The following is a 26,516-nucleotide window of genomic DNA, read 5'->3' on the forward strand; positions in this document are numbered from 1 at the left end:
GTCATGGCCACTAGTATTTCTTAATTAACCAAATCAAAGAAGATCTATTATATTGACAAGATAGCCAGGTGACCGCTCTAACAATGGAAATACATGTCCTCAATGATTGAAGGCAGGCGAGATCAGGTGGGACCATTCTAGCCAATGAGAGGGCAGATACGTGTGTGAACAGCCACAATTAAGTAGTTTTTCTCAAAGTTGCCAGGTGCATTCACTTATATCAGTACATTTGTAACAGTCTAAACATTACAAAACTCTTTGATCAAATAAGCCTAACGTAATTCGACACGCTCTCATAGACCTCCATACAAATAAAGTGCTCATCTCACACGGACAGATTTTCCCCTCAGCAGCCTCCACTGGTGTAGAGATGTAAACCAACCTGTGCTCACTAACACAAGACTGTGAAGGCGCATATAATCCCCAAATAATGTATTTAATACACACAAATCAATATACATTCAAGAGTAGTCTATGCATGTTAGTCATGACAAACAATAAATACTTTTAACACACTAATTCTGGATCTGAAAAAATAAGAATAACTAGTATATTTACACGTAGCTTTGCTGATGTTACAGCGCCATCTGGTGTCTACAGACAACTCACTCAGTATAAACACACCAACGAACCTTCAACCACTAGAGTGACCTCTTTCGTTCTAATAATTTAAACCATAGACATTTGGAATGTAATGCTTGGTAAAATAAAATAATTTGGGCCTTTCCCGTTTCACAATCATCTCTAAAATGTGGATATTAGCCCATAGTATAAAACAGATAATATAGCCTATTACAAATGTAACAAAGAAAGCCAAAATGTACTTAAAAAACAAAGAACACAAAACACTTACACAAAACAAAGTCAATCCCTTATGCTAGCTTTCTACTGTCCCTGGAGCTTGAAGTGATCTGATAGTCCAATTCAGACCATTTGGCACACTAGGAATTGATAGACACTTCACATTTAGGCGAGTCCGATGGCTGGTTTTCTAACATCCATTAGCATGAGATGCTAGACTAGTGGTCAGTGGGCCACTCTGTGTGCCATGGCCTCTTGGATTTGCCTGTTGAGCTCGCTGATGATGCGGTCTTGGTGTGTGTACACACCCGTGCGTAACAGAGTGTCTCTCTCCTCCAGAAGCCGGCTGAGGTGATCGTCGGCGCTCTCGTTGAGAGACACGGCGGGGCCGGCAGAGTCACTACCCCACGGCCTCTTGTCCTCCTGTTGTTTTAACCTGCGGTAGAAAAACACAGCCAGCGGGGGGAGGAGAGTAAGAGGTCGATGCCAATGGATTCAGATAACAACCCAAGAGGTCCACGGTTGGACAAGGTCAATGTGGCACAAATAAATGACATCTCAAATCAAATCACATATTATTTGCCACATGTGCCGAATACAACAGGTGTAGTAGACCTTACAGTGAAATGCTTACTTACAAGCCCTTAACCAACAATGCAATTTTAAGAAAGAATACCAAAAAAATACCAAGAAAACATTAAGTAACAAAATAATAAGAAATAAAAATAACAAATAATGAATGAGCAGCAGTAAAATAACAATAGCGAGGCTGTATACAGGGGGTACTGGTACCGAGTCAATGTGCGGGGGCACTGGTTAGTCGAGGTAGTATGTACATGTAGGTAGAGTATTATCTATGCATAATCAATATAATAAAACAGAGAGTAGCAGCAGCGTAAAAGAGGACACACACACACACACAATGCAAATAGTCTGGGTAGCCATTTGATTAGATGTTCAGGAGTCTTATGGCTTGGGGGTAGAAGCTGTTCAGAAGCCTCTTGGATCTAGGCGTTCCGGTACCGCTTGTCGTGCATATAGTATATGGCATATGAATGTCTAGTAATGCATTACCTTTGTATACAGGGAGCATAAAAAAGTCCCTTTTGCCTTTGACTGAAGGTGTTTTGAATTAAATTCCACTTAACTGGTCTTAAGTGAACCCTCCAGGCTTTTGGAAGATAAATAATGCTAGTGTGGTAGTGTGTTAGTTGGTACCTGTTCAGCTCGTTCCTGATGTCCTCCAGCTCGTGTTTCTCGCTTTTGACGGCTTCCTTCTCCTCGGCTGCCAGGTAGCGCAGCCTCATGGTCTCCAGCTCCTGCTGCTGCTTCTTCAGCCGTGTCATGGCGCTCTCCTGCTCTCTCTAACACAACATACCAGAGAAGGCTGCGATCATATCACTCTGTTCTGCAGCACAGCATACTTTCTCAAACAAAGTAGGAAAACAACCAGGTGTTTGAGGGCTGGGAATTGCCAGGGTCCTAAAGATACAAAATTATCACGATACTTAGGTGCCGAATATGATAATAGTATTTCCCGATTCTACTGCAATTCGATACTGCGATTTGATGTTCCAAACATTTTGCTCACTATATGTCTGCTGCAGAGACGAGAGAGCATGACAACATTTGTTTTGATTAGTTATGGAAATAAGTGTTGAAAACATGTTGGCTCACTATTTAAAAAGAAGAAGAACAAGCTATAGGGCATTTTTGGCGCAGGTACAGCCGACTAGCGCTAGCTAACGTCATCTTAAAAAAAAAAATATATATATATATATATATATATATATATATATATATATATATATATATATATATATATATATATATATATATATATATATATATATATATATATTTTTTTTATTTATTACAAATTGATACTTGGAAAGTATCGATATAATATCATCCAAAATAATATTGCGATATCTAACTATCGATTTTTTCCCCAATCACTAGTGTTTATGTTGGTACCATGGAATAAAAGCTGATCATGGAATAAAAAGCATTTTGACCAAGAGACTCCTATGACGGTTTCAATGAACAGCAGTTTATGACGGTTTCAATGAACAGCAGTTTAGGGACATGTCATGTGTTCCCTGACACTTAACAGTTACTGGTTCAAATATGGACAAGTTCCCTTTTCTCACAATCTGCTCCCTTTTCCAGACAATCACCGGTTAAAATACAGACAAGTTCCTTTTTCTCACACAGCCAGGGCAAAACTCAGTTCATCTTTATCACAGAGTGATATGTTGGCACAGAATTACGTTTAATTTAGTGTTTTCTGTGAACATTAGTCGCCTGTAATACATTTGCTTTACCAAAATTGCTACAAAAACAAACCACAGAAACATTTCTGGAGCGCACATTGCCAAGTAAGCGCCAAAGCACTGAAACAATTAATGCAGGGCTTTTTCTAAGGTCTCTTGGGCAAAGGGTTTCCTCGGCTACTGCTGGTTGAAGAGTGCATTAAGTATTTCCAGTGGACAACAGCGCCACGCTAGGGGCTAGGTGTGTGGTACGCCACTGCATTCTCAGTAATGGATGCCAGGTTCTTGGTAAACACAGCCCTCCAGAGTTTGGCTCTCTCCAGGAGGGAGAGGACAAAGGCAGCGCAGGCAGGCCTGAGTGACCAGCGAACGACCCCCATTCCCATTCCCTGTGGCCTGCATCCAGTGGGTCAGACTAGGGACTCGCCTGAGTGAAGCAAGCTGCCCAGATGGGCCTCAACTGCAGTTTTCTGGAAAATAAGCCGACTGACAGACAGACACCTGGGGGATTTCAAAGCTCCAGTTTTTCAGGTCTCACACTATCTGACACCAAATACCAAGGCGGTTCAGAGTTAGGGGAGTAGGAGGCGGCAGGCATACTTGGGCTCAAATTAATCAGTTGACCGTATCTGCTGTATTAGAGGCTAAGAGATAAGATAAGGCTAAGGGCTAAGTCAGGAATGTATACGTTTTCTAAAGAGCTGCATTTCATTCTTACCATCTGGACATTTAGAGGGAAAAGGCATTATTCCTGAGGCGAGAATTTCTTTGCCGCAACTTGGCTAAAAAGTATGCCGACGCGTTGATAGGTGAAACAAATAGTGATAGCATAGCGCAAACCAAACAAACGTTAACTACACAGAGTGTATCCAAGCACGGGTCTGACAGATACCCCTAAAAACAAGTGTGACATTTCAATGGTTAACGCCTGGGCTAATGCTTAACATAATACAAACATGATTTATAGGGCTATTTCACATTAAGTTATGAAGCCCTTAGTGCAACATAAATCAACTTGTGTTTTCTTAACATATATCTGGCACTTAGAAATTCCAGAAAAAAGGGGGTTCAGATTTTCCAGCTGGCTTTTGTCTTTAACAGTTATTAGTGAGGCCTGATAAGCCCAGTGTGCCGACTTTGTTGACATTGGATTAGTCCCTTGAAGGGCTCACTCCAGACGCAGCACAGGTTTCAGAGCCCACTAGAAGGTTGTGCTGATTTAAAAGTGATCAATGTCTAATACACCTTGTAAAAATATTTGGGCCCATGTAAAAACACACAGCGAATGACTCCACATGATATACTGTATGACGAGGCTGTGAAAGGTAGTGTAAAGTCGAGGCTAATGTGGCTTCCTTTATTTGCATTCACACTTATCCTCAAGCTGTTAATTACTTATCATTGACACATGCTGCAAGGATCCAACAAATTGAAAATATTTAGACATCTGGGGGTGGGGGGGGGGGGGGGGGGGGAGAACTCAAACATGATTTAAGCCTAGGGCTGGGCAATATGGCCAAAATAACATATCACAATGTTTTTCACGGTATGACAGTATTTGACGGTATTTTATGTTTTTGAATAATAGTTCAAAACATGCTTTATGAGTAGTTCATTACCCTAGCGTTGCAACACATTAATTATAAGTGATTTCAATGCGGCTTTCTCCATTCTGATTGTTTTATACTGTTCAATTCAACACCCCCAAAAATGTCTGCATTTCCTGCACTTTTGTTATCATTTCCACACTGTGCCACGTAGGGCTGCATGATATGGGCTATATATATATACATACACACATACATACACACACACACACACACACTACCATTCAAAAGTTTGGGCTCACTTAGAAATGTCCTTGTTTTCCATGAAACGTTACATGAAATGAGTTTGAATAGGAAATATAGCAAAATGAATAGGAAATGTAGTCATTGACAAGGTTAGAAATAATATTTTTAATTGAAATAATAATTGTGTCCTTCAAACTTTGCTTTCGTCAAAGAATCCTCCATTTGCAGCAATTACAGCCTTGCAGACATTTGGCATTCTAGTTGTCAATTTGTTGAGGTAATCTGAAGAGATTTCACCCCATGCTTCCTGAAGCAACTCCCACAAGTTGGATTGGCTTGATGGGCACTTCTTACGTACCATACGGTCAAGCTGCCCCCACAACAGCTCAATAGGGTTGAGATCCGGTGACTGTGCTGGCCACTCCATTATAGACAGAATACCAGCTGACTGCTTCTTCCCTAAATAGTTATTGCATAGTTTGGAGCAGTGCTTTGGGTCATTGTCCTGTTGTAGGAGGAAATTGGGTCCAATCAAGCGCCGTCCACAGGGTATGGCATGGCGTTGCAAAATGGAGTGATAGCCTTCCTTCTTCAAGATCCCTTTTACCCTGTACAAATCTCCCACTTTACCACCACCAAAGCACCCCCAGACCATCACATTGCCTCCACCATGCTTGACAGATGGCATCAAGCACTCCTCCAGCATCTTTTCATTTGGTCTGCGTCTCACAAATGTTATTCTTTGTAACCCGAACACCTCAAACTGTCCATAACACTTTTTTCCAATCTTCCTCTGTCCAGTGTCTGTGTTCTTTTGCCCATCTTAATATTTGCTTTTTATTGGCCAGTCTGAGATATGGCTTTTTCTTTGCAACTCTGCCTAGAAGGTCAGCATCCCGGAGTCGGCTCTTCACTGTTGACGCTGAGACTGGTGTTTTGCGGGTACTATTTAATGAAGCTGCCAGTTGAGGACATGTGAGGCGTCTGTTTCTCAAACTAGACACTAATGTATTTGTCCTCTTGCTCAGTTGTGTACCGGGGCCTCCCACTCCTCTTTATATTCTGGTTAGAGCCAGTTTGCGCTGTTCTGTGAAGGGAGTAGTACACAGCGTTGTACGAGATCTTCAGTTTCTTGGCAATTTCTCGAATGGAATAGCCTTCATTTCTCAGAACAAGAATAGACTGACGAGTTTCAGAAGAAAGGCCATTTTGATCCTGTAATCGAACCCACAATTGCTGATGCTCCAGATACTCAACTAGTCTCAAGAAGGCCAGTTTGATTATTTCTTTAATCAGCACAACAGTTTTCAGCTGTGCTAACATAATTGCAAAAGGGTTTTCTAATGATCAATTAGCCTTTTAAAATGGAAAACTTGGATTAGCAAACACAACGTGCCATTGGAACACAGGACTGATGGTTGCTGATAATGGGCCTCTGTACGCCTATGTAGATATTCCATTAAAAATCAGCAGTTTCCAGCTACAATAGCCATTTACAACATTAACAATGTCTACACTGTATTTCTGATCAATTTGATGTTACTTTAATGGACAAAAAAATTGCTTTTCTTTCAAAAACAAGGATATTTCTAAGTGACCCCAAACTTTTGAACGGTGGTGTATATCACACAGTGCATTCGGAAAGTATTCAGACCCCATGACTTTTTCCACATTTTGTTACGTTAAAGCCTTATTCTAAAATGGATTAAATCATTTTTCCCCTCTCATCAATCTACACACAATACCCCATAATGACAGGTTTGTAGAAATGTTTGCAAATGTATTAAAACAGAAATACCTTATTTACATAAGTATTCAGACCCTTTGCTATGAGACTCGAAATTGAGCTCAGTTGCATCATATTTCCATTGATCATCCTTGAGATGTTTCTACAACTTGATTGGAGTCCACTTGTGGTAAATTCAATTGATTGGACATGATTTGGAAAGGCACACACCTGTCTATATAAGGTCCCACAGTTGACAGTGCATGTCAGAGCAAAAACCAAGCCATGAGGTCGAAGGAATTGTACGTAGAGCTCCGAGGCAGGATTGTGTCGAGGCACAGATCTGGGGAAGGGTACCAAAAAATGTCTGCAGCATTGAAACTCCCCAAGAACACAGTGGCCTCCATCATTATTAAATGGAAGTAGTTTGGAACCACCAAGACTCTTCCTAAAGCTGGCCCGCCCGGCCAAACTGAGCAATCGGGGGAGAAGGGCCTTGGTCAGGGAGGAAGTGTCACTTCTGGAGGAAACCTGGTATCATCACTACGGTGAAGCATGGGGGGTGGCAGCATCATGCTGTGGGGATGTTTTGCAGCGGCAGGATCGAGTGAAAGATAAACGGAGCAAAGTACAGAGAGATTCTTGATGAAAATTATTGACCATAACCTGTTGTTGAAAAAATTTGTGTTATGGCTTTTCAACCTCTGCCATATTGTGGATTCAGAGCTATCTATCTAATATAATTCAAAGGTTTTTCTTTAATTGAAACTTCTCCAATGTCAAACATGGAAAGTGTGGTGTACCGCAGGGCAGCTCTCTAGGCACTCTACTCTTTTCTATTTTTACCAATGACCTGCCACTGGCATTAAACAAAGCATGTGTGTCCATGTACGCTGATGATTCAACCAAATACACATCAGCAACCACAGTTAATGAAGTCACTGAAACCCTTAACAAAGAGTTGCAGTCTGTTTAGGCATGGGTGGCCAGTAATAAACTGGTCCTGAACATCTCTAAAACTAAGAGCATTGTATTTGGTACAAATCATTCACTAAGTTCTAGACCTCAGCTGAATCTGGTAATGAATGGTGTGGCTGTTGAACAAGTTGAGGAGACTAAATTACTTAGCGTTACCTTAGATTGTAAAGTGTCATGGTCAAAACATATAGATTCAATGGTTGTAAAGATGGGGAGAGGTCTGTAATAAAGAGATGCTCTGCTTTTTTTTGACACCACACTCCAAAAAGCATGTCCTGCAGGCTCTAGTTTAGTCTTATCTTGATTATTGTCCAGTCGTGTGGTCGAGTGATGCAAGGAAAGACCTAGTTAAGCTGCAGCTGGCCCAAAACAGAAAGGCACGCCTTGCTCTTGATTGTAATCATAGGGCTGATATAAATACTATGCATGCCAGTCTCTCTTGGCTAAGAGTTGAGGAGAGACTGACTGCATCACTTCTTATTTTTTAAGAAACATTAATGTGTTGAAAATCCCAAATTGTTTACATAGTCAACATACACACAGCTCTGACACACACACTTACCCCACCCAGACATGCCACCAGGGGTCTTTTCACAATCCCCAAATCCAGTACAAATTCAATAAAGCGAACAGTATTATATAGAGCCATTATTGCATGAAACTCTGTTCCATCTCATATTGCTCAAATGAACAGCAAACCTGGTTTAAAAAAACAGATACCGCAACACAACGCTTCTCCCCTATTTGACCTAGATAGTTTGTGTGTATGTACTGATATGTAGGCTACGTGTGCCTTTAAATAAAAAACATTGATGTAGTTCTGTCCTTGAATTGTTCTTGTCTATTAATGTTATGTATTATGTCATGTTTCATGTTTTGTGTGGACCCCATGAAGAGTAACTGTTGCAACAGCTAATGGGGATCCTAATAAAATACCCCAAAAAACAAATACCAAAACCTACCAAGTTGAACCCGATAGAACATCTCTGGAGAGACCTGAGAATAGCTGTGCAGCAATGATCCCCATCCAACCTGACAGAGCTTGAGAGGATCTGCAGTGAAGAATAAGAGAAACTCCCCAAATACAGGTGTGCCAAGCTTGTAGCGTCATACCAAAGAAGACTCGAGGATGTAATCGCTGCCAAAGATGCTTCAACAAAGTACTGAGTAAAGGGTCTGAATACTTATGTAAATGTGATATTTCTGTTTTATATTTTGAAATTAGCTAAAGTTTCTAAAAACCTGTTTTCGCTTTGTCATTATGGGGTATTGTGTGTAGATTCATGAGTTTTTTTGGTTGTAATTTAATCCATTTTAGAATAAGGCTGTAACGTAACAAAAATGTCAAGGGGTCTGAATACTTTCCGAATGCACTGAATATATGTATGTGTGTGTGTGTGTATATATATACACATATACATACATACATACATACACACACACACAAACACACACACACACACACACACAGTGAGGGAAAAAAGTATTTGATCCCCTGCTGATTTTGTACGTTTGCCCACTGACAAAGAAATGATCAGTCTATAATTTTAATGGTAGGTTTATTTGAACAGTGAGAGACAGAATAACAACCAAAAAATCCAGAAAAACGTATGTCAAAAATTTTATAAATTGATTTGCATTTTAATGAGGGAAATAAGTATTTGACCCCTTTGCAAAACATGACTTAGTACTTGGTGGCAAAACCCTTGTTGGCAATCACAGAGGTCAGACGTTTCTTGTAGTTGGCCACCAGGTTTGCACACATCTCAGGAGGGATTTTGTCCCACTCCTATTTGCAGATCTTCTCCAAGTCATTAAGGTTTCGAGGCTGACGTTTGGCAACTCGAATCTTCAGCTCCCTCCACAGATGTTCTATGGGATTAAGGTCTGGAGACTGGCTATGCCACTCCAGGACCTTAATGTGCTTCTTCTTGAGCCACTCCTTTGTTGCCTTGGCCGTGTGTTTTGGGTCATTGTCATGCTGGAATACCCATCCACGACCCATTTTCAATGCCCTGGCTGAGGGAAGGAGGTTCTCACCCAAGATTTGACGGTATATGGCCCTGTCCATCGTCTCTTTGATGCGGTGAAGTTGTCCTGTCCCCTTAGCAGAAAAACACCCCCAAAGCATTATGTTTCCGGTGGGGATGGTGTTCTTGGGGTCATAGGCAGCATTCCTCCTCCTCCAAACACGGCGAGTTGAGTTGATGCCAAAGAGCTCCATTTTGGTCTCATCTGACCACAACACTTTCCCCCAGTACTCCTCTGAATCATTCAGATGTTCATTGGCAAACTTCAGACGGGCATGTATATGTGCTTTCTTGAGCAGGGGGACCTTGCGGGCACTGCAGGATTTCAGTCCTTCACGGCGTAGTCTGTTACCAATTGTTTTCTTGGTGTCTATGGTCCCAGCTGCCTTGAGATCATTGACAAGATCCTCCCATGTAGTTCTGGACTGATTCCTCACCGTTCTCATGATCATTGCAACTCCACAAGGTGAGTTCTTGCATGGAGCCCCAGGCCGAGGGAGATTGACAGGTCTTTTGTGTTTCTTCCATTTGCGAATAATCGCACCAACTGTTGTCACCTTCTCACCAAGCTGCTTGGCGATGGTCTTGTAGCCCATTCCAGCCTTGTGTAGGTCTACAATCTTGTCCCTGACATCCTTGGAGAGCTCTTTGGTCTTGGCCATGGTGGAGAGTTTGGAATCTGATTGATTGATTGCTTCTGTGGACAGGTGTCTTTTATACAGGTAACAAGCTGAGATTAGGCGCACTCCCTTTAAGAGTGTGCTCCTAATCTCAGCTCGTTACCTGTATAAAAGAGACCTGGGAGCCAGAAATCTTTCTGATTGAGAGGGGATCAAATACTTATTCCCCTAATTAAAATGCAAATCAATTTATAAAATTTTTGACATGCGTTTTTCTGGATTTTTTTGTTGTCTCTCACTGTTCAAATAAACCTACCATTAAAATTATAGACTGATCATTTCTTTGTCAGTGGGCAAACGTACAAAATCAGCAGGGGATCAAATACTTTTCCCCCTCACTGTATATAAATAAAACTTTTAACAAGGCACACCTGTTAATTGAAATGAAATATATATCCCCCTATATATTCCAACTATAGAATTGCACAAACATGCTGGTCTAGGCCTACACCAGCACTGGTATCAGGCTGTATTCGCATACTACGGGCAAACACATTTCTGTTGAATCAAAGTGGCAGTCATCTAAATTGGCCTACCTGCTTGAACCTGGCCAGTTCTTTTAAAGCACGCCCCCACTGCTGCTTGTAATGAAGTTTCGACTTTGTTGTGGATTCCAGTTTCCTTTCAAGTTCCACCTTGAATAACAGATAGTTGATTAAAAGATGCAGCACAACCGTAACAAAAAAAAAATACACCCTACATTTCTATTCAAGGTCAAAATGATAAGAAACGGTGGTTATAAGGTCTTACAAACAAGTTAGAAATGGTTGTAAACAGGTTATAAGTGGTTACAAACAGATTATAAATGGTTATAAACAGGTTATAAGTGGTTATCTTTCAATTACAGGTAGCCTAGCGGTTACGAGGTCGCTGGTTCGAACCCCCGAGCCGGCTAGGTGAAAAATCTGTTGATGTGCCCTTGAGCAAGGCACTTAACCCAAATAGCTCCTGTAAATTGCTCTGGATAAGAGTGTCTGCTAAATGACTAAAATGTAAAAAGAATGTACATTGCTAGCTAGTGTGACTCGGCTAGCTTGCTGCAAGGAAAGTATTCAGTTCCCTTGACTTTTTCCACATTTTGTAACGTTAGAGCCTCATTCTAAAATGGATTTTAAAAAACAATTTCCTCAGCAATCTACACACAATACCCCATAATGACAAAGCAAAAACAGGTTTTTGGAAATGTTTGCTAATTTAAAAATAAAAACCAGAAATACCTTATTCCCATAAGTATTCAGCCTATGAGACTCGAAATTGAGCTCAGGTGCATCCTGTTTCCATTGATCATCCTTGAGATTTTTCTACAACTTGATTGGAGTCCACCTGTGGTACATTCAATTGATTGGACATGATTGGAAAGGAACACACCGTTCTATATAAGGTCCCACAGTTGACAGTGCATGTCAGAGCAAAAACCAAGCCATGAGGTCGAAGGAATTGTCCGTAGAGCTCAAAGACAGTGTTGTGTCGAGGCACAGATCTGGGGAAGGGTACCAAAAAATGTCTGCAGCATTGAAGGTCCCCAAGAACACAGTGGTCTCCATCATTCTTAAATGGAAGAAGTTTGGAACCACCAAGACACTTCCTAGAGCTACCCGCACGGCCAAAGTAAGCAATCGGGGGAGAAGGGCTTTGGTCAGGGAGGTGACCAAGAACCCAATGGCCACTCTGACAGAGCTCCAGAGTTCCTCTGTGGAGATGGGAGAACCTTCCAGAAGGACAACCATCTCTGCAGCACTCCACCAATCAGGCCTTTATGGTAGAGTGGCCAGACGGAAGCCACTCCTCAGTAAAAGGCACATGACAGCCCACTTGGAGATTGCCAAAAGGCACCTAAAGGACTCAGACCATGAGAAACAAGATTCTCTGGTCTGATGAAACCAAGATTGAACTCTTTGGCCTGAATGCCAAGCGTCACGTCTGGAGGAAAACTGGCACTATCCCTACGTTGAACCATGGTGGTAGCAGCGTCAGGCTGTGGGGATTATTTTCAGCGGCAGGGACTGGGAGACTAGTCAGGATCGAGGGAAAGATGAACGGAGAAAAGTACAGAGAGATCCTTGATGAAAACCTGCTCCAGAGCGCTCAGGACCTCAGACTGGGGCAAAGGTTCACCTTCCAACAGGACAACAACCCTAAGCACACAGCCAAGACAACGCAGGAGTGGCTTTGGGACAAGTCTCTGAATGTCCTTGAGTGGCCCTGCCAGAGCCCGGACTTGAACCCGATCAAACATCTCTGGAGAGACCTGAAAATAACTGTGCAGCAATGCTCCCCATCCAACCTGACAGAGCTTGAGAGGATCTGCCGAGAAAAATGGGAGAAACTCCCCAAATACAGGTGTGCCAAGCTTGTAGCGTCATCCCCAAGAAGACTCGAGGTTGTAATCGCTGCCAAAGGTGCTTCAACAAAGTACTGAGTAAAGCATCTGAATACTTATGTAAATGTAATATTTTAGTTTATTATTTGTATAACATTTGCTAAACATTCTAAAACCTGCTTTTGCTTTGTCATTATGGGGTATTGTGTGTAGATTGAGGGAAAAAACTAATTTAATCAATTTTAGAATAAGGCTGTAATGTAACAAAATGTGGAAAAAGTCAAGGGGTCTGAATACTTTCCGAATGCACTGTATGAAATGTATTAATTACACTGTTAGAATGTTGCAGTCAGAATGACTGCTCGTTAGCTTGAAGGAGGGTCCCCCGAGGCCCAGCGGTTCTAGTGTGAACAGATAATTTAAATGATTATTTCTTACCTAAATATTAAAATTAACATTATTTAATAACTTTTTATTCGTGGTTTACATGATAACCACCAAAAAGCAACTATATCCTCTATAAATACAGAAGTAAATATAAAACACTTGTTCAGTTTACCTACTTAGACATACATATCTTTAAGTTGTATCTATCTATGGCAGTGGATAAGAATGCAGAAGTGTTTGTGCTGAAGCACCACAAGCTCACTAATAAACAAGGGCTGAATGAGATGAATTAAACTTTGTCTCAAAGTAAATCTGAAATGGCACTGTTCACAAGTTCACACAATATGCAGTAACATGCAGTTCGTAATGTCACCACTAGATGTTTTTATTGAGTAGATTCACTACAGTGCTTTACAACAGTCAAAGTAAACAGTCATGTAAAGAAACACTATGGCAACCTGGCAATGAGAGCTTGTTTTGACAAGCACACGCTAACTGTTCATTACGAGAATGTTTTCTTATTGAAATCATTGTAAATTACAATCTTATTCAATACAAAATGTATTGGCTATATATTTCAACTGCAAATGGCATGCGCTGATGACTGAAAACGTTCATGCAGGAAAATGTTTGCAGAACTGACTTGTCACACACGTTCTAATTTAGCTAGCTAGCTAACAATCTTATCTCTATGTATAAGCATGAAGTAGAGGCCTAAGCATTGTTGTTCACTAGTTTACTCCAATTAGGGAGGGGATGGTGGGGTTGGAAAGTAATAAAGGGAAATATATATATTTTTAAAGGATGTGTATGTATGTTTGTATGTATATATATATATATATATATATATATATATATATATATATATATATATATATATATATATATATATATATATATATATATACACACACACACTGCTCAAAAAAATAAAGGGAACACTTAAACAACACAATGTAACTCCAAGTCAATCACACTTCTGTGAAATCAAACTGTCCACTTAGGAAGCAACACTGATTGACAATACATTTCACATGCTGTTGTGCAAATGGAATAGACAACAGGTGGAAATTATAGGCAATTAGCAAGACACCCCCAATAAAGAAGTGGTTCTGCAGGTGGTGACCACAGACCACTTCTCAGTTCCTATGCTTCCTGGCTGATGTTTTGGTCACTTTTGAATGCTGGCGGGGCTTTCACTCTAGTGGTAGCATGAGACGGAGTCTACAACCCACACAAGTGGCTCAGGTAGTGCAGCTCATCCAGGATGGCACATCAATGCGAGCTGTGGCAAGAAGGTTTGCTGCGTCTGTCAGCGTAGTGTCCAGAGCATGGAGGCGCTACCAGGAGACAGGCCAGTACATCAGGAGACATGGAGGAGGCCGTAGGAGGGCAACAACCCAGCAGCAGGACCGCTACCTCCGCCTTTGTGCAAGGAGGAGCAGGAGGAGCACTGCCAGAGCCCTGCAAAATGACCTCCAGCAGGCCACAAATGTGCATGTGTCTGCTCAAACGGTCAGAAACAGACTCCATGAGGGTGGTATGAGGGCCCGACGTCCACAGGTGGGTGTTGTGCTTACAGCCCAACACCGTGCAGGACGTTTGGCATTTGCCAGAGAACACCAAGATTGGCAAATTCGCCACTGGCGCCCTGTGCTCTTCACAGATGAAAGCAGGTTCACACTGAGCACATGTGACAGACGTGACAGAGTCTGGAGACGCCGTGGCGTTCTGCTGCCTGCAACATCCTCCAGCATGACCGGTTTGGCGGTGGGTCAGTCATGGTGTGGGGTGGCATTTCTTTGGAGGGCCGCACAGCCCTCCATGTGCTCGCCAGAGGTAGCCTGACTGCCATTAGGTACCGAGATGAGATCCTCAGACCCCTTGTGAGACCATATGCTGGTGCGGTTGGCCCTGGGTTCCTCCTAATGCAAGACAATGCTAGACCTCATGTGGCTGGAGTGTGTCAGCAGTTCCTGCAAGAGGAAGGCATTGATGCTATGGACTGGCCCGCCCGTTCCCCAGACCTGAATCCAATTGAGCACATCTGTCTCGCTCCATCCACCAACGCCACGTTGCACCACAGACTGTCCAGGAGTTGGCGGATGCTTTAGTCCAGGTCTGGGAGGAGATCCCTCAGGAGACCATCCGCCACCTCATCAGGAGCATGCCCAGGCGTTGTAGGGAGGTCATACAGGCACGTGGAGGCCACACACACTACTGAGCCTCATTTTGATTTGTTTTAAGGACATTACAGCCTGTAGTGTGGTTTTCCACTTTAATTTTGAGGGTGACTCCAAATCCAGACCTCCATGGGTTGATAAATTTGATTTCCATTGATAATTTTTGTGTGATTTTGTTGTCAGCACATTCAACTATGTAAAGAAAAAAGTATTTAATGAGATTATTTCATTCATTCAGATCTAGGATGTGTTATTTTAGTGTTCCCTTTATTTTTTTGAGCAGTGTATATACAGTGAGGGAAAAAAGTATTTCATCCCCTGCTGATTTTGTACGTTTGCCCACTGACAAAGAAATGATCAGTCTATAATTTTAATGGTAGGTTTATTTGAACAGTGAGAGACAAAATAACAACATAAAAATCCAGACAAACGCATGTCAAAAATGTTATAAATTGATTTCCATTTTAATGAGGGAAATAAGTATTTGACCCCCTCTCAATCAGAAAGATTTCTGGCTCCCAGGTGTCTTTTATACAGGTAACGAGCTGAGATTAGGAGCACACTCTTAAAGGGAGTGCTCCTAATCTCAGCTTGTTACCTGTATAAAAGACACCTGTCCACAGAAGCAATCAATCAGATTCCAAACTCTCCACCATGGCCAAGACCAAAGAGCTCTCCAAGGATGTCAGGGACAAGATTGTAGACCTACACAAGGCTGGAATGGGCTACAAGACCATCACCAAGCAGCTTGGTGAGAAGGTGACAAGTTGGTGCGATTATTCGCAAATGGAAGAAACACAAAAGAACTGTCAATCTCCCTCGGCCTGGGGCTCCATGCAAGATCTCACCTCGTGGAGTTGCAATGATCATGAGAACGGTGAGGAATCAGCCCAGAACTACACGGGAGGATCTTGTCAATGATCTCAAGGCAGCTGGGACCATAGTCACCAAGAAAACAATTGGTAACACACTACGCCGTGAAGGACTGAAATCCTGCAGCGCCAGCAAGGTCCCCCTGCTCAAGAAAGCACATATACAGGGCCATCTGAAGTTTGCCAATGAACATCTGAATGATTCAGAGGAGAACTGGGTGAAAGTGTTGTGGTCAGATGAGACCAAAATCGAGCTCTTTGGCATCAACTCAACTCGCCGTGTTTGGAGGAGGAGGAATGCTGCCTATGACCCCAAGAACACCATCCCCACCGTCAAACATGGAGGTGGAAACATTATGCTTTGGGGGTGTTTTTCTGCTAAGGGGACAGGACAACTTCACCGCATCAAAGGGATGATGGACGGGGCCATGTACCGTCAAATCTTGGGTGAGAACCTCCTTCCCTCAGCCAGGGCATTGAAAATGGGTCGTGGATGGGTATTCCAGCATGACAATGACCCAAAACACACAGCCAAGGCAACAAAGGAGTGGCTCAAGAAGAAGCACATTAAGGTCCTGGAGTGGCCTAGCCAGTCTCCAGACCTTAATCCCATAGAAAATCTGTGGAGGGAGCTGAAGGTTGGAGAAGATCTGCAAAGAGGAGTGGGAAAAAATCCTCTGTGATTGCCAACAAGGGTTTTGTTTTTTTGTTGTTATTCTGTCTCTCACTGTTCAAATAAACCTACCATTAAAATTATAGACTGATCATGTCTTTGTCAGTGGGCAAACGTACAAAATCAGCAGGGGATCAAATACTTTTTCCCCCTCACTGTATGCGAAAAACAACAACAACAAAAAAACATATGGGGGATCGGAAGTGATGCAGACAATTACATTGATGGAAGTTACAATCTATCTGCAATATTAAAGCTGATCTACCACCTAAAAAAATAACAAATAAAAATAAATCTTATCTCATCATGAATACACGCACATGGCCTGAACGATAGATCTGCGCCAACAGTCTTGCTTTTTTTGCAGATTGCATATTTTGTATCAAGGATGAGTAGGTGTTCACTTTGGCGTCCGTCCAGCGTTCGCACATAAGAAGTACAAATTGATAGCTAGCTAGCTAGCTTGGCTAACTACCTAACTGGCTTGATAGAGCCCAACTACACTGCTGGCTAGCTATGTGTGCAAGTGATGAGGACAGGGCTGCTTGCTTGGTGAAGTGTACTTTTGATTATTTACTTATTCAACTATGCTGTCGCTGGCAAGCCACCATGCCCACTCTCTCTCACGTCGTGACTTAGGAGCTGAAATGATGTTCAATGAGCAGCTCATAGAGCGCCCTCTTCAGGCAACCATTGAAACATTAAAAAAATGAGCAGACGTATTTGTTCATTCTATGTATATAATATCAGCACTTTATCTGTTGAATAAAGATCAATACAAATATTTCTGTGAAAGGCTAATATCGGCCGATAATATCAATCAACCAATTTATCGATCAGTCTCTAATTGGGATAGTGGGATATATTATGATTTCTTCTAATAGTTGTGTGTCGGCCTTTGGAGGGGGCTTGCGACGGCCCTCTACTACAGAGACATGAGCAGGTTTTCTTTTGGGGTATCTCCTTTGAGATATAATGCTTTGTTTATGGGCATCCCCTCACTGTTGAACTTCTTCCCGATGGTTTGTTTCTGTGCCTTTACGGAGCGTGCACCCTCAGTTTTGCGATACGGGAGTTTACCATATCCCACCGTCAAATACGGAACGGGTAATTGAAAGAGAACAAGGTTATTTACATAACCCCGGTTATCTGATATTATGAGTGAAGTATTTCACCACACTTCCCTGCTCGCAAGACGAGGAAGAGAAGCATGTTTGAAAACATTTGGCAGTGAGCAGGAGAGTGGCGCCTTTACACAGGGTGAGGGCGCACCATATTATCTGCTCTCCAGGTCTGTCTCCAACAGACGTTTGTGATTGGTTATTTCAAGTTATGGGAGTTTCGGAATGAAATCCCACTGTGAAATACGTCACTTAGAATATCAGAGAACTGGGATTATGTAAGGTGTATAGTTAGAAGCTGATGTGCTCACCTTCTCCAAACTTAGCAGGTTGATCTCAGACTGTAGTCTGATCTCAGGGCGAATGCTCTGCTGCTCCCGAAACTGCTGGTACTCCTTCTCCAGCAGTTTGTATTTGTTATCTGCATCCAGCATCTACAACAGAAGAGACAGAAGAACTTACTATGAGGAGCGAAACTGAAAAATATTGTTCCTCATCACTACCAATTATGTCATGTGTTACACACACAGGGCGACATTTTCGTAGTGCAATGTAATTTAATTGTGCAAAGTGCAAAAAAACTTACCATAAACCTCAATCTGGCAATGTGATTTAAATTTAAAACTCTTCTTCAACAATGTGTGTTATAAAGAGGCGACTATTTATGTATTGCTCAATTTACTAAACTCTAGTTAAATAATCACCGCACAATTGTTGAAGAAAGGTTTCACATTTAATCTCACAGATTATAATGATGATTATGGTATTTTTTGCACTTTCCTAAATTATTTTGCATAAAAATAAATGTCACCCATAGGCTTAACTGCCAGTGTTACATTTTAACAACCTTACAACTGCTCTGACTAAACAGAGAACAGGAGAGTAGCTCATGACTCATTGTCAATTTGACACTTGGCTAGGAGCGCAAACCACAAACATGAATAATACATTATACGGTAATAACTTTCATTGATGGCCGTGAGTCCTATGCAATGCTTCCACTGACTAATAAACAAATGCCAAATGCCTCGAAATCATAGAAGGAGCCTAGCTGGTGTTTGTTGACGTCCAAAACCCCAGCGTAATTGAGATTGTGCGGTTCTCAATGTTCTCCTGTCTGTCTTTTAGACAAGGCAGGCAGCAGAGCAACAAACCCCACACACAATGCCTGGTATTCTGGGCTGGAAGGCTGGGAAGGGCTGGCAGGCAGGGTGGATGGATCCAGGCCTGATAAACGGGCTCTGGTGTGTGCCGACAGAGGACGACAAATGTGTGTTTACACATTCCTGACATGGAGAGACAAGATATAGAGCCGCGTGGCAGACTGGCTAGCAGATTTCTCAGCACTGCCTTCTTTCCGCATGTCAGAAACCTACTTTGCTTGATTTGTTATGGCCGGAGAGTCCAGATATTTTCTGGGAAAATGAGACGGCAGACAACTATTTCAGTAAGTGGGTTTGTCTGCGAGGAGGACGAGGGAGAGAGAGATTCTAGCGAAAATGACATATTTTCTGCTTTACTGTAAAACATCCAGAGCATACTGGGGGGGTGGAGTGGGACTGAAAAGAACCGACATCTCATTGCATACTGTAGCCTACACAGAGAACACAGCAGGTCGGGGTTGGATGGTCACGGCTGGTCAGATATTGATGGTATCCTTAGAGACTGCAAGAGGCCAGAGGCCTGGCAGTAGCCCCGGTGTCCGTCTGACCCGTGCCAATGACTGACCCGTCCTGCTTTCTTCTATCTTTTTTGTCCATTTCACTATGTCCATGGGGGGGATGACATGGCCCATTGACCTCGTCGTCAATTCTCACCCCCCCTCCCAGGGAGGGGCATTGAGCGGGCCAGCCTAGTATCCCTTCACCAGCCCAGCGCCCTGACGCCTACCTGCTGTTGCTGCCTGCCATGCTCCTCCTCCAGCTGCCTGACCCTTGACCTCTCCAGATCCAACTGGTGAGCGCAGTCCTCGCGGAGCCGCTGGCCGCTCTCCTGCAGCTTGCGCATGCTTAACTCATGCTCAGCACGCATCTCCCTCTGCAAGCGCTGCATCTGAAAGCACAAGCAGTGATGCTGGGGTTAATGATACAGGGTTCTGTTATGGTGTGGTGTTATGGTGTGCATTTTTCTGGCATGGTTTAAGTCCACTCAACCCCTTAGAGGGCAAGATAAACTGCAATAAATACACAGCCGTTCTGAGTGATTACCTTCAACCTATGGTGAATAATTTCTATCCTGATGCAGTATTTCCCCAATAATTTGTTTCTGCAGCGGTGGCAAAGTTCGCAAGTGGGGGGTAGTGGGCATGGCCAATGGCACGGTCTCCGACCAACAATTTTAGAGGCCCTCCTCTTGGCCACAGAGACAAAATGTTGCTGTTTTAAAGCTAATTCCCTGCAATTCTACACATTTTGCCATGGGGCTGAGAGAAAAAGTGCAGTTTTAAAGCTAGTTCCCTATCCGGTGTATGTGACAATATACTTTTTTTTGCAGTTCTACACATTTTGCCATGGCTTATGCAGTGTTCTTATGCTATCTGAGTGACTCAAACATTATAACAAAATCAATGGGAGCCCCATCAGTCTCAGCGCCAGGATAAAGTGATTAATGGGGCAGTTGAAATCGACGAGGGGGGCACCATTTTTTGGGGTTCCTGCATTGGAATTATATTGAATTCTGCTTATATCACGCTATACCACAATAAACAATGTTCATATGCCGAGACTCCGAGAACATTGAGTGCTTTTGAAGTGACAGGTTGGCGCGAAATCTGTAGCCCATCTCCGCTGCTCTATATCAGCACAATGGACAGCGCAAGGCCGTTTTGGTAATGAATATAGGCTACAAGATAGATAGGGTAATTCACCTATTACAAACAGCCTATGTGAATGCAGCCGTACACACAGCTGTCTTCCTAAAATAATGCAAACTAAATGCTGAAAGTAGTAGCCTAGTTATTCATGCATGCAAACAAAAATACTGAATTTATCAGATTGATAAATGCATGACACAATCTACATTTAGGCTAGTTACATTAACACTAAACAAACGCAGTAAACAAAAGGCGAATGTTTCACCCTTTTCACATCTAGAAAGTCTCTCTGGGTCAAGGGCACACAGGTCCTCCACCAGTTGGCTGTTGGGTTCGCTGAATCGTTCTGACATTTCACCAATGACAGCATCAGCACTGCACTATGCCCAAATGACTTTGAACTCTGTCACACCTCAGCTTCTCGACGCACTCGGACCACTTTGACTCCAGTGTAAAGATCCGTTGCGTTTGCCTCAAGTCATTTGTTTGGAGGATCGAGAAGATTGAGGATCCTGTGCATCATGGTGGCTACAAACTTAAAGCCGGGCTCTGTCACCGCCTTCAGCAGCCCTGTAGCCTCAAGTCTTACTTCTGTGTTGTACAAACGCGTGCATTCGATGTCAGAGGAACTTCACAATGCTCTCACAACTTTTAACAACCACTGACACAGTAGCCAGGCGTCCGGTCCACCTTTGATCCATTAGACTTTTCAAGGTTTCTCCAGTGTACAGGGCAGCCACTGTTGGTTTCGTTAAGAACTAGTGAGTCACAGACATAAAAAATGTCCTCCAGCGCATTCTCAGACATTGCGTGAACGACCACTAAGTGAAGCTTGTTTTTTCCTGCTTTTTATGGAAACCCAAAGGAGTCATACCTAATTGCCCCAGTGTCTTTCCATAGCCCCCTACACACACCGCAGCACGCTCTATCCATTGTGCTGACACAGCGAAGGGGAGATACACATTTTGCGCCAACCTGCCACCCAATCATTTGAACTTTTTTGCTATTTTTATATAGGGACATAAAACTAAAACTGAGGGGACAAGTTTCAACTGAGGGGCCCTCTTTTGCCCCCTTGTGGAGCCGGGTCCGAGCCCCATGCATGACATTTTTGGCATTTTAGATTCTCAAGGACTGTTTAGTTTTTAATTTCTGTGATTGTTAATTCTCAAAATATATAGCTACATTATCTTTTCTACATACTTTATATCTATAACTCTGTTTTATGTGGTCATTATCATCTATGTCATGTCTGTAAATGTTGATGTTTAATGTCGTTTAAATGTATTTTGCCTTTACAGGAATTTAACTGATTTCTGTTGAACAACACTATGGAAAAATGTTTACATTATTTTGGGGGACAGTTGCACTATGTAGAATACTGTCATTTAAGGTGTAGCGAGACCGGCTCCATCAGTGAGGTGACTACAGGGTGCGTATCAGGCAGTCAGATTGCACCCAGTGCATGTGCAGTTTCACATTTGTAAGACTATATATACTGTACTATACATTACACTGTGCGTCCCGTGGTCTCCTTGAAATGTGAAAATACAAATAAACCAACCTCCATTTCTGCATGGGCTAAATGCTTCTCTCTCTTCTCCAAGTCAGCCAGAGTCTTCTGAAGCTGCTCTTCCAAGATGTTGTACTCTGCCTCCTGGGAACACATCACGAGGGCCTTCTGTCACATAACGCCCATAAGAAAAGTATAATGCTCCGGATTGAAGTTTCCCCTAGGTACAGATCTAGGATAATCTTCCCCTCCCCCAATCCAAACCTTAACCATTACTGGGGGAAATGCAAAACTGACCCAGGATCAGCATCTAAGGGCAACGTCAACCTACTCCTACATTACAGAATCATTGTTGAGGTGTTGTAATCAGTAAAGGCAGTTATTGTAGCTCTTGCAGTAATTGTGCACCTTCTTTCTGACCAGAGACTCGCGCTCCCGATCCCTCTTCTTCCATTCCTCGGCCAGCGCCTGCATGTGGCCCAGCTCTTTCTTCTTCAGCTGAGGACGGTGCGCGCACACACACACACACACACACAAACACACACACACACACACACACCTTTGTACAAAAACAAAAAGGCATCAATGGAACTACTTCAATAACACATTCACTGCAGTATAGCCACCTGGTCATCGAAGAGATCCTCCTGCATCTCCTTCCACATCTCCAGCTCCAGGGCAGCCCTGTACTCCAGCGTCTCGCGGGGGACTCCACCTGCATTGCTGGGAGGAGCTGGTTGCGGAGCTGGCACCGTCTTCTGTGCCACAGGATTCCCATTCTGTCACAATACAAGATCATATTATATATTATGATCTAAAAGGCTAAACTGAACCTGGATCCGCCCTTCTACTGTGAGACACTTTATAAATATGGGCCTTGACCAGTCCCTTATTCACAAAGGGTCTCTGAGTAGAAGTGCTGATCCAGGATCAGTTTGGGTTTTTAAATTAGAATGAATCTGATTACATGGGCAGGGGAGACCTACTCTTGAGATAATAATAATAGAATATGTGCCCTGGACTTCCGCTTGGTCTCTCACACTACAGCTCAAGTGGTAAATTACAGTATTAGTTGTCCACAAATCAAAAAGCATCAACTCAGGTACAAACATACAGCATGTGGCACATTGTACCTGGGAGGACTCGGATATGAGGATATCTTGGACCTTGACTAAACCAAGGTCCTCCAGGGTTGTGACGTAGTACAGGTCAGCCACCGTTTCACTGGGCCTGTGGAAGGAGACACACACACACAAGTTGTTTCACACCGTACTAACACTAGCTCAACCAAGCAGTCAAGAGGCAGTCAAGGGTGCCATCTAGCAAGCATACATAGAACTGCAGCCACACATGACTTGACTACTGATGATAATACAGTGAGGGAAAATAATATTTGATCCCCTGCTGATTTTGTACGTTTGCCCACTGACAAAGAAATGATCAGTCTATAATTTTAATGGTAGGTTTATTTGAACAGTGAGAGACAGAATAACAACAAAAACATCCAGAAAAACGCATGTCAAAATTGTTATAAATTTATTTGCATTTTAATGAGGGAAATAATTATTTGACCCCCTCTCAATCAGAACGATTTCTGGCTCCCAGGTGTCTTTTATACAGGTAGCGAGCTGAGATTAGGAGCACACTCTTAAAGGGAGTGCTCCTAATCTCAGCTTGTTACCTGTACAAAAGACACCTGTCCACAGAAGCAATCAATCAATCAGATTCCAAACTCTCCACCATGGCTAAGACCAAAGAGCTCTCCAAGGATGTCAGGGACAAGATTGTAGACCTACACAAGGCTGGAATGGGCTACAAGACCATCGCCAAGCAGTTTGGTGAGAAGGTGACAACACTTGGTGCGATTATTCGCAAATGGAAGAAGCACAAAATAACTGTCAAATCTCCCTCGGCCTGGGGCTCCATGCAAGATCTCACCTCGTGGAGTTGCAATGATCATGAGAACGGTGAGGAATCAGCCCAGAACTACACGGGAGGATCTTGTCAATGATCTCAAGGCAGCTGGGACCATAGTCACCAAGAAAACAATTGGTAACACACCACGCCGTGAAGGACTGAAATCCTGCAGCGCCCGCAAGGTCCCCCTGCTCAAGAAAGCACATATACAGGCCCGTCTGAAGTTTGCCAATGTACATCTGAATGATTCAGAGGAGAACTGGGTGAAAGTGTTGTGGTCAGATGAGACCAAAATCGAGCTCTTTGCCATCAACTCAACTCGCCGTGTTTGGAGGAGGAATGCTGCCTATGACCCCAAGAACACCATCCCCACCGTCAAACATGGAGGTGGAAACATTACGCTTTGGGGATGTTTTTCTGCTAAGGGGACAGGACAACTTCACCGCATCAAAGGGACGATGGACAGGGCCATGTACCGTCAAATCTTGGGTGGGAACCTCCTTCCCTCAGCCAGGGCATTGAAAATGGGTCGTGGATGGGTATTCCAGCATAACAATGACCCAAAACACACGGCCAAGGCAACAAAGGAGTGCCTCAAGAAGAAGCACATTAAGGTCCTGGAGTTGGCTAGCCAGTCTCCAGACCTTAATCCCATAGAAAATCTGTGGAGGGAGCTGAAGGTTCGAGTTGCCAAACGTCAGCCTCGAAACCTTAATGACTTGTAGAAGATCTGCAAAGAGGAGTGGGACAAAACCCTCCTGAGATGTGTGCAAACCTGGTGGCCAACTACAAGAAACGTCTGACCTCTGATTGCCAACAAGGGTTTTTCCACCAAGTACTAAGTAATGTTTTGCAGAGGGGTCAAATACTTATTTCCCTCATTAAAATGCAAATCAATTTATAACATTTTTTACATGCATTTTCTGGATTTTGTTGTTGTTATTCTGTCTCTCACTGTTCAAATAAACATACCATTAAAATTATAGACTGATCATGTCTTTGTCAGTGGGCAAACGTACAAAATCAGCAGGGGATCAAATACTTTTTTCCCTCACTATCTTCCAAGAGTCTCTATTTGTAGCATGACAGAGACAGGACTGTACCCTTGGGCCTTTATGACTTGGATCCTCTCGGAGAAGGTCTGCCTCCAGTGATGCTGGCCCGTGGGGCCCAGGAAGCGGCTCTTCTCTGCAGTCAGGAGGTGGGACAGCTGAATGCTGGCCGTGCCCAGGAGAATGTCTCTGGAGCTGGGATTTTTGTGCCACACCTCCACCACTAGGGGCACCCTACACCAATGAGAAAAATCCATTAACAAGGGAAAGGGAGATACCTAGTCAGTTGTATAACTGAATGCATTCAACTGAAATGTGTCTCCCGCATTTAACCCAACCCCTCTGAATCAGAGGTGCGGGGGGCTGCCTTAATAGACATCCACGGAGCCCGGGGAACAGTGGGTTAACTGCATTGCTCAGGGGCAGAACGACAGATTTGACCTTGTCTGCTCGGGGATTCGATCCAGCAACCTTTCGGTTACTGGCCCAACGCTCCTACCCGCCAGGCTGCCTGACCCAACGCTCCTACCCGCCAGGCTACATGCCGCCCCAGCACAGTGGGTATAGAACCTCTGGTGGGCTCCAGGGTGAAGTTTCCCCTTAAAAAGGTGTACATTAATGGGTATTTACAGTGCCTTCAGAAAGTATTCAGACCCCTTGACTTGTTCCACATTTTGTTACAGCCTTATTCTAAAACGGTTTAAATTGTTTTTTTTCCTCCTCAATCTACACACAATACCCCATAATGACAAAGCAAAAACAGGTTTTTATACATTTTAGCTAATTTATTAAACATAAAAACATAAAATATCACATTTAAAATCAGTATTCGGAACCTTTACTCAGTACTTTATTGAATCACCTTTGGCAGCGATTACAGCATCGAGTCTTCTTGGGTATGACGCTACAAGCTTGGCACACACACCTGTATTTGGGGAGGTTCTCCCATTCTTCTCTGTAGATTCTCTCAAGCTCTGTCAGGTTGGATGGGGAGCGTTGCTGCACAGCTATTTTCAGGTCTCTCCAGAGATGTTAGATCGGGTTCAAGTCTGGGCTCTGGCTGGGCCACTCAAGGACATTCAGAGATTTGTCCCAAAGCCACTCCTGCGTTGTCTTGACTGTGTGCTTAGGGTTGTTGTCCTGTTGGAAGGTGAACCTTCGCCCCAGTCTGAGGTCCTGAGCGCTCAGGAGCAGGTTTCTCTGTACTTTCCTCCGTTCATCTTTCCCTCAATCCTGACTAGTCTCCCAGTCCCTGCCACTGAAAAACATCCCCACAGCATGATGCTGCCACCACCATGCTTCACCGTAGGGATGGTGCCAGGTTTCCTCCAGATGTGACGCTTGGCATTCAGGCCAAAGAGTTCAATCTTGGTTTCATCAGA

General features: G+C 43.2%; 1 protein-coding gene across 1 annotated transcript in view; it reads right to left on the reverse strand.

The window, feature by feature from the left end:
* Positions 1–418: 418 nt before the first annotated feature.
* Positions 419–26,516, reverse strand: part of cep120 (centrosomal protein 120) — a 64,277-nt gene continuing 38,179 nt past the window's right edge. Inside the window, exons 11-20 of the mRNA XM_084177340.1 lie at positions 25,186–25,368; positions 23,299–23,395; positions 22,792–22,944; positions 22,574–22,663; positions 22,217–22,309; positions 19,731–19,892; positions 18,152–18,274; positions 10,821–10,919; positions 2,020–2,165; positions 419–1,237 (exon numbers count right to left, since the gene is read on the reverse strand). Of these exons, the coding sequence (XP_084033466.1) occupies positions 1,027–1,237; positions 2,020–2,165; positions 10,821–10,919; positions 18,152–18,274; positions 19,731–19,892; positions 22,217–22,309; positions 22,574–22,663; positions 22,792–22,944; positions 23,299–23,395; positions 25,186–25,368 (1,357 nt within the window). The 3' untranslated portion in view covers positions 419–1,026. The remainder of the gene's footprint in view (positions 1,238–2,019; positions 2,166–10,820; positions 10,920–18,151; positions 18,275–19,730; positions 19,893–22,216; positions 22,310–22,573; positions 22,664–22,791; positions 22,945–23,298; positions 23,396–25,185; positions 25,369–26,516) is intronic.

This window comes from Coregonus lavaretus (assembly GCF_964263955.1).
Source record: "Coregonus lavaretus genome assembly, chromosome: 14".
In the NCBI taxonomy this organism is placed as follows: Eukaryota; Metazoa; Chordata; class Actinopteri; order Salmoniformes; family Salmonidae; genus Coregonus; species Coregonus lavaretus.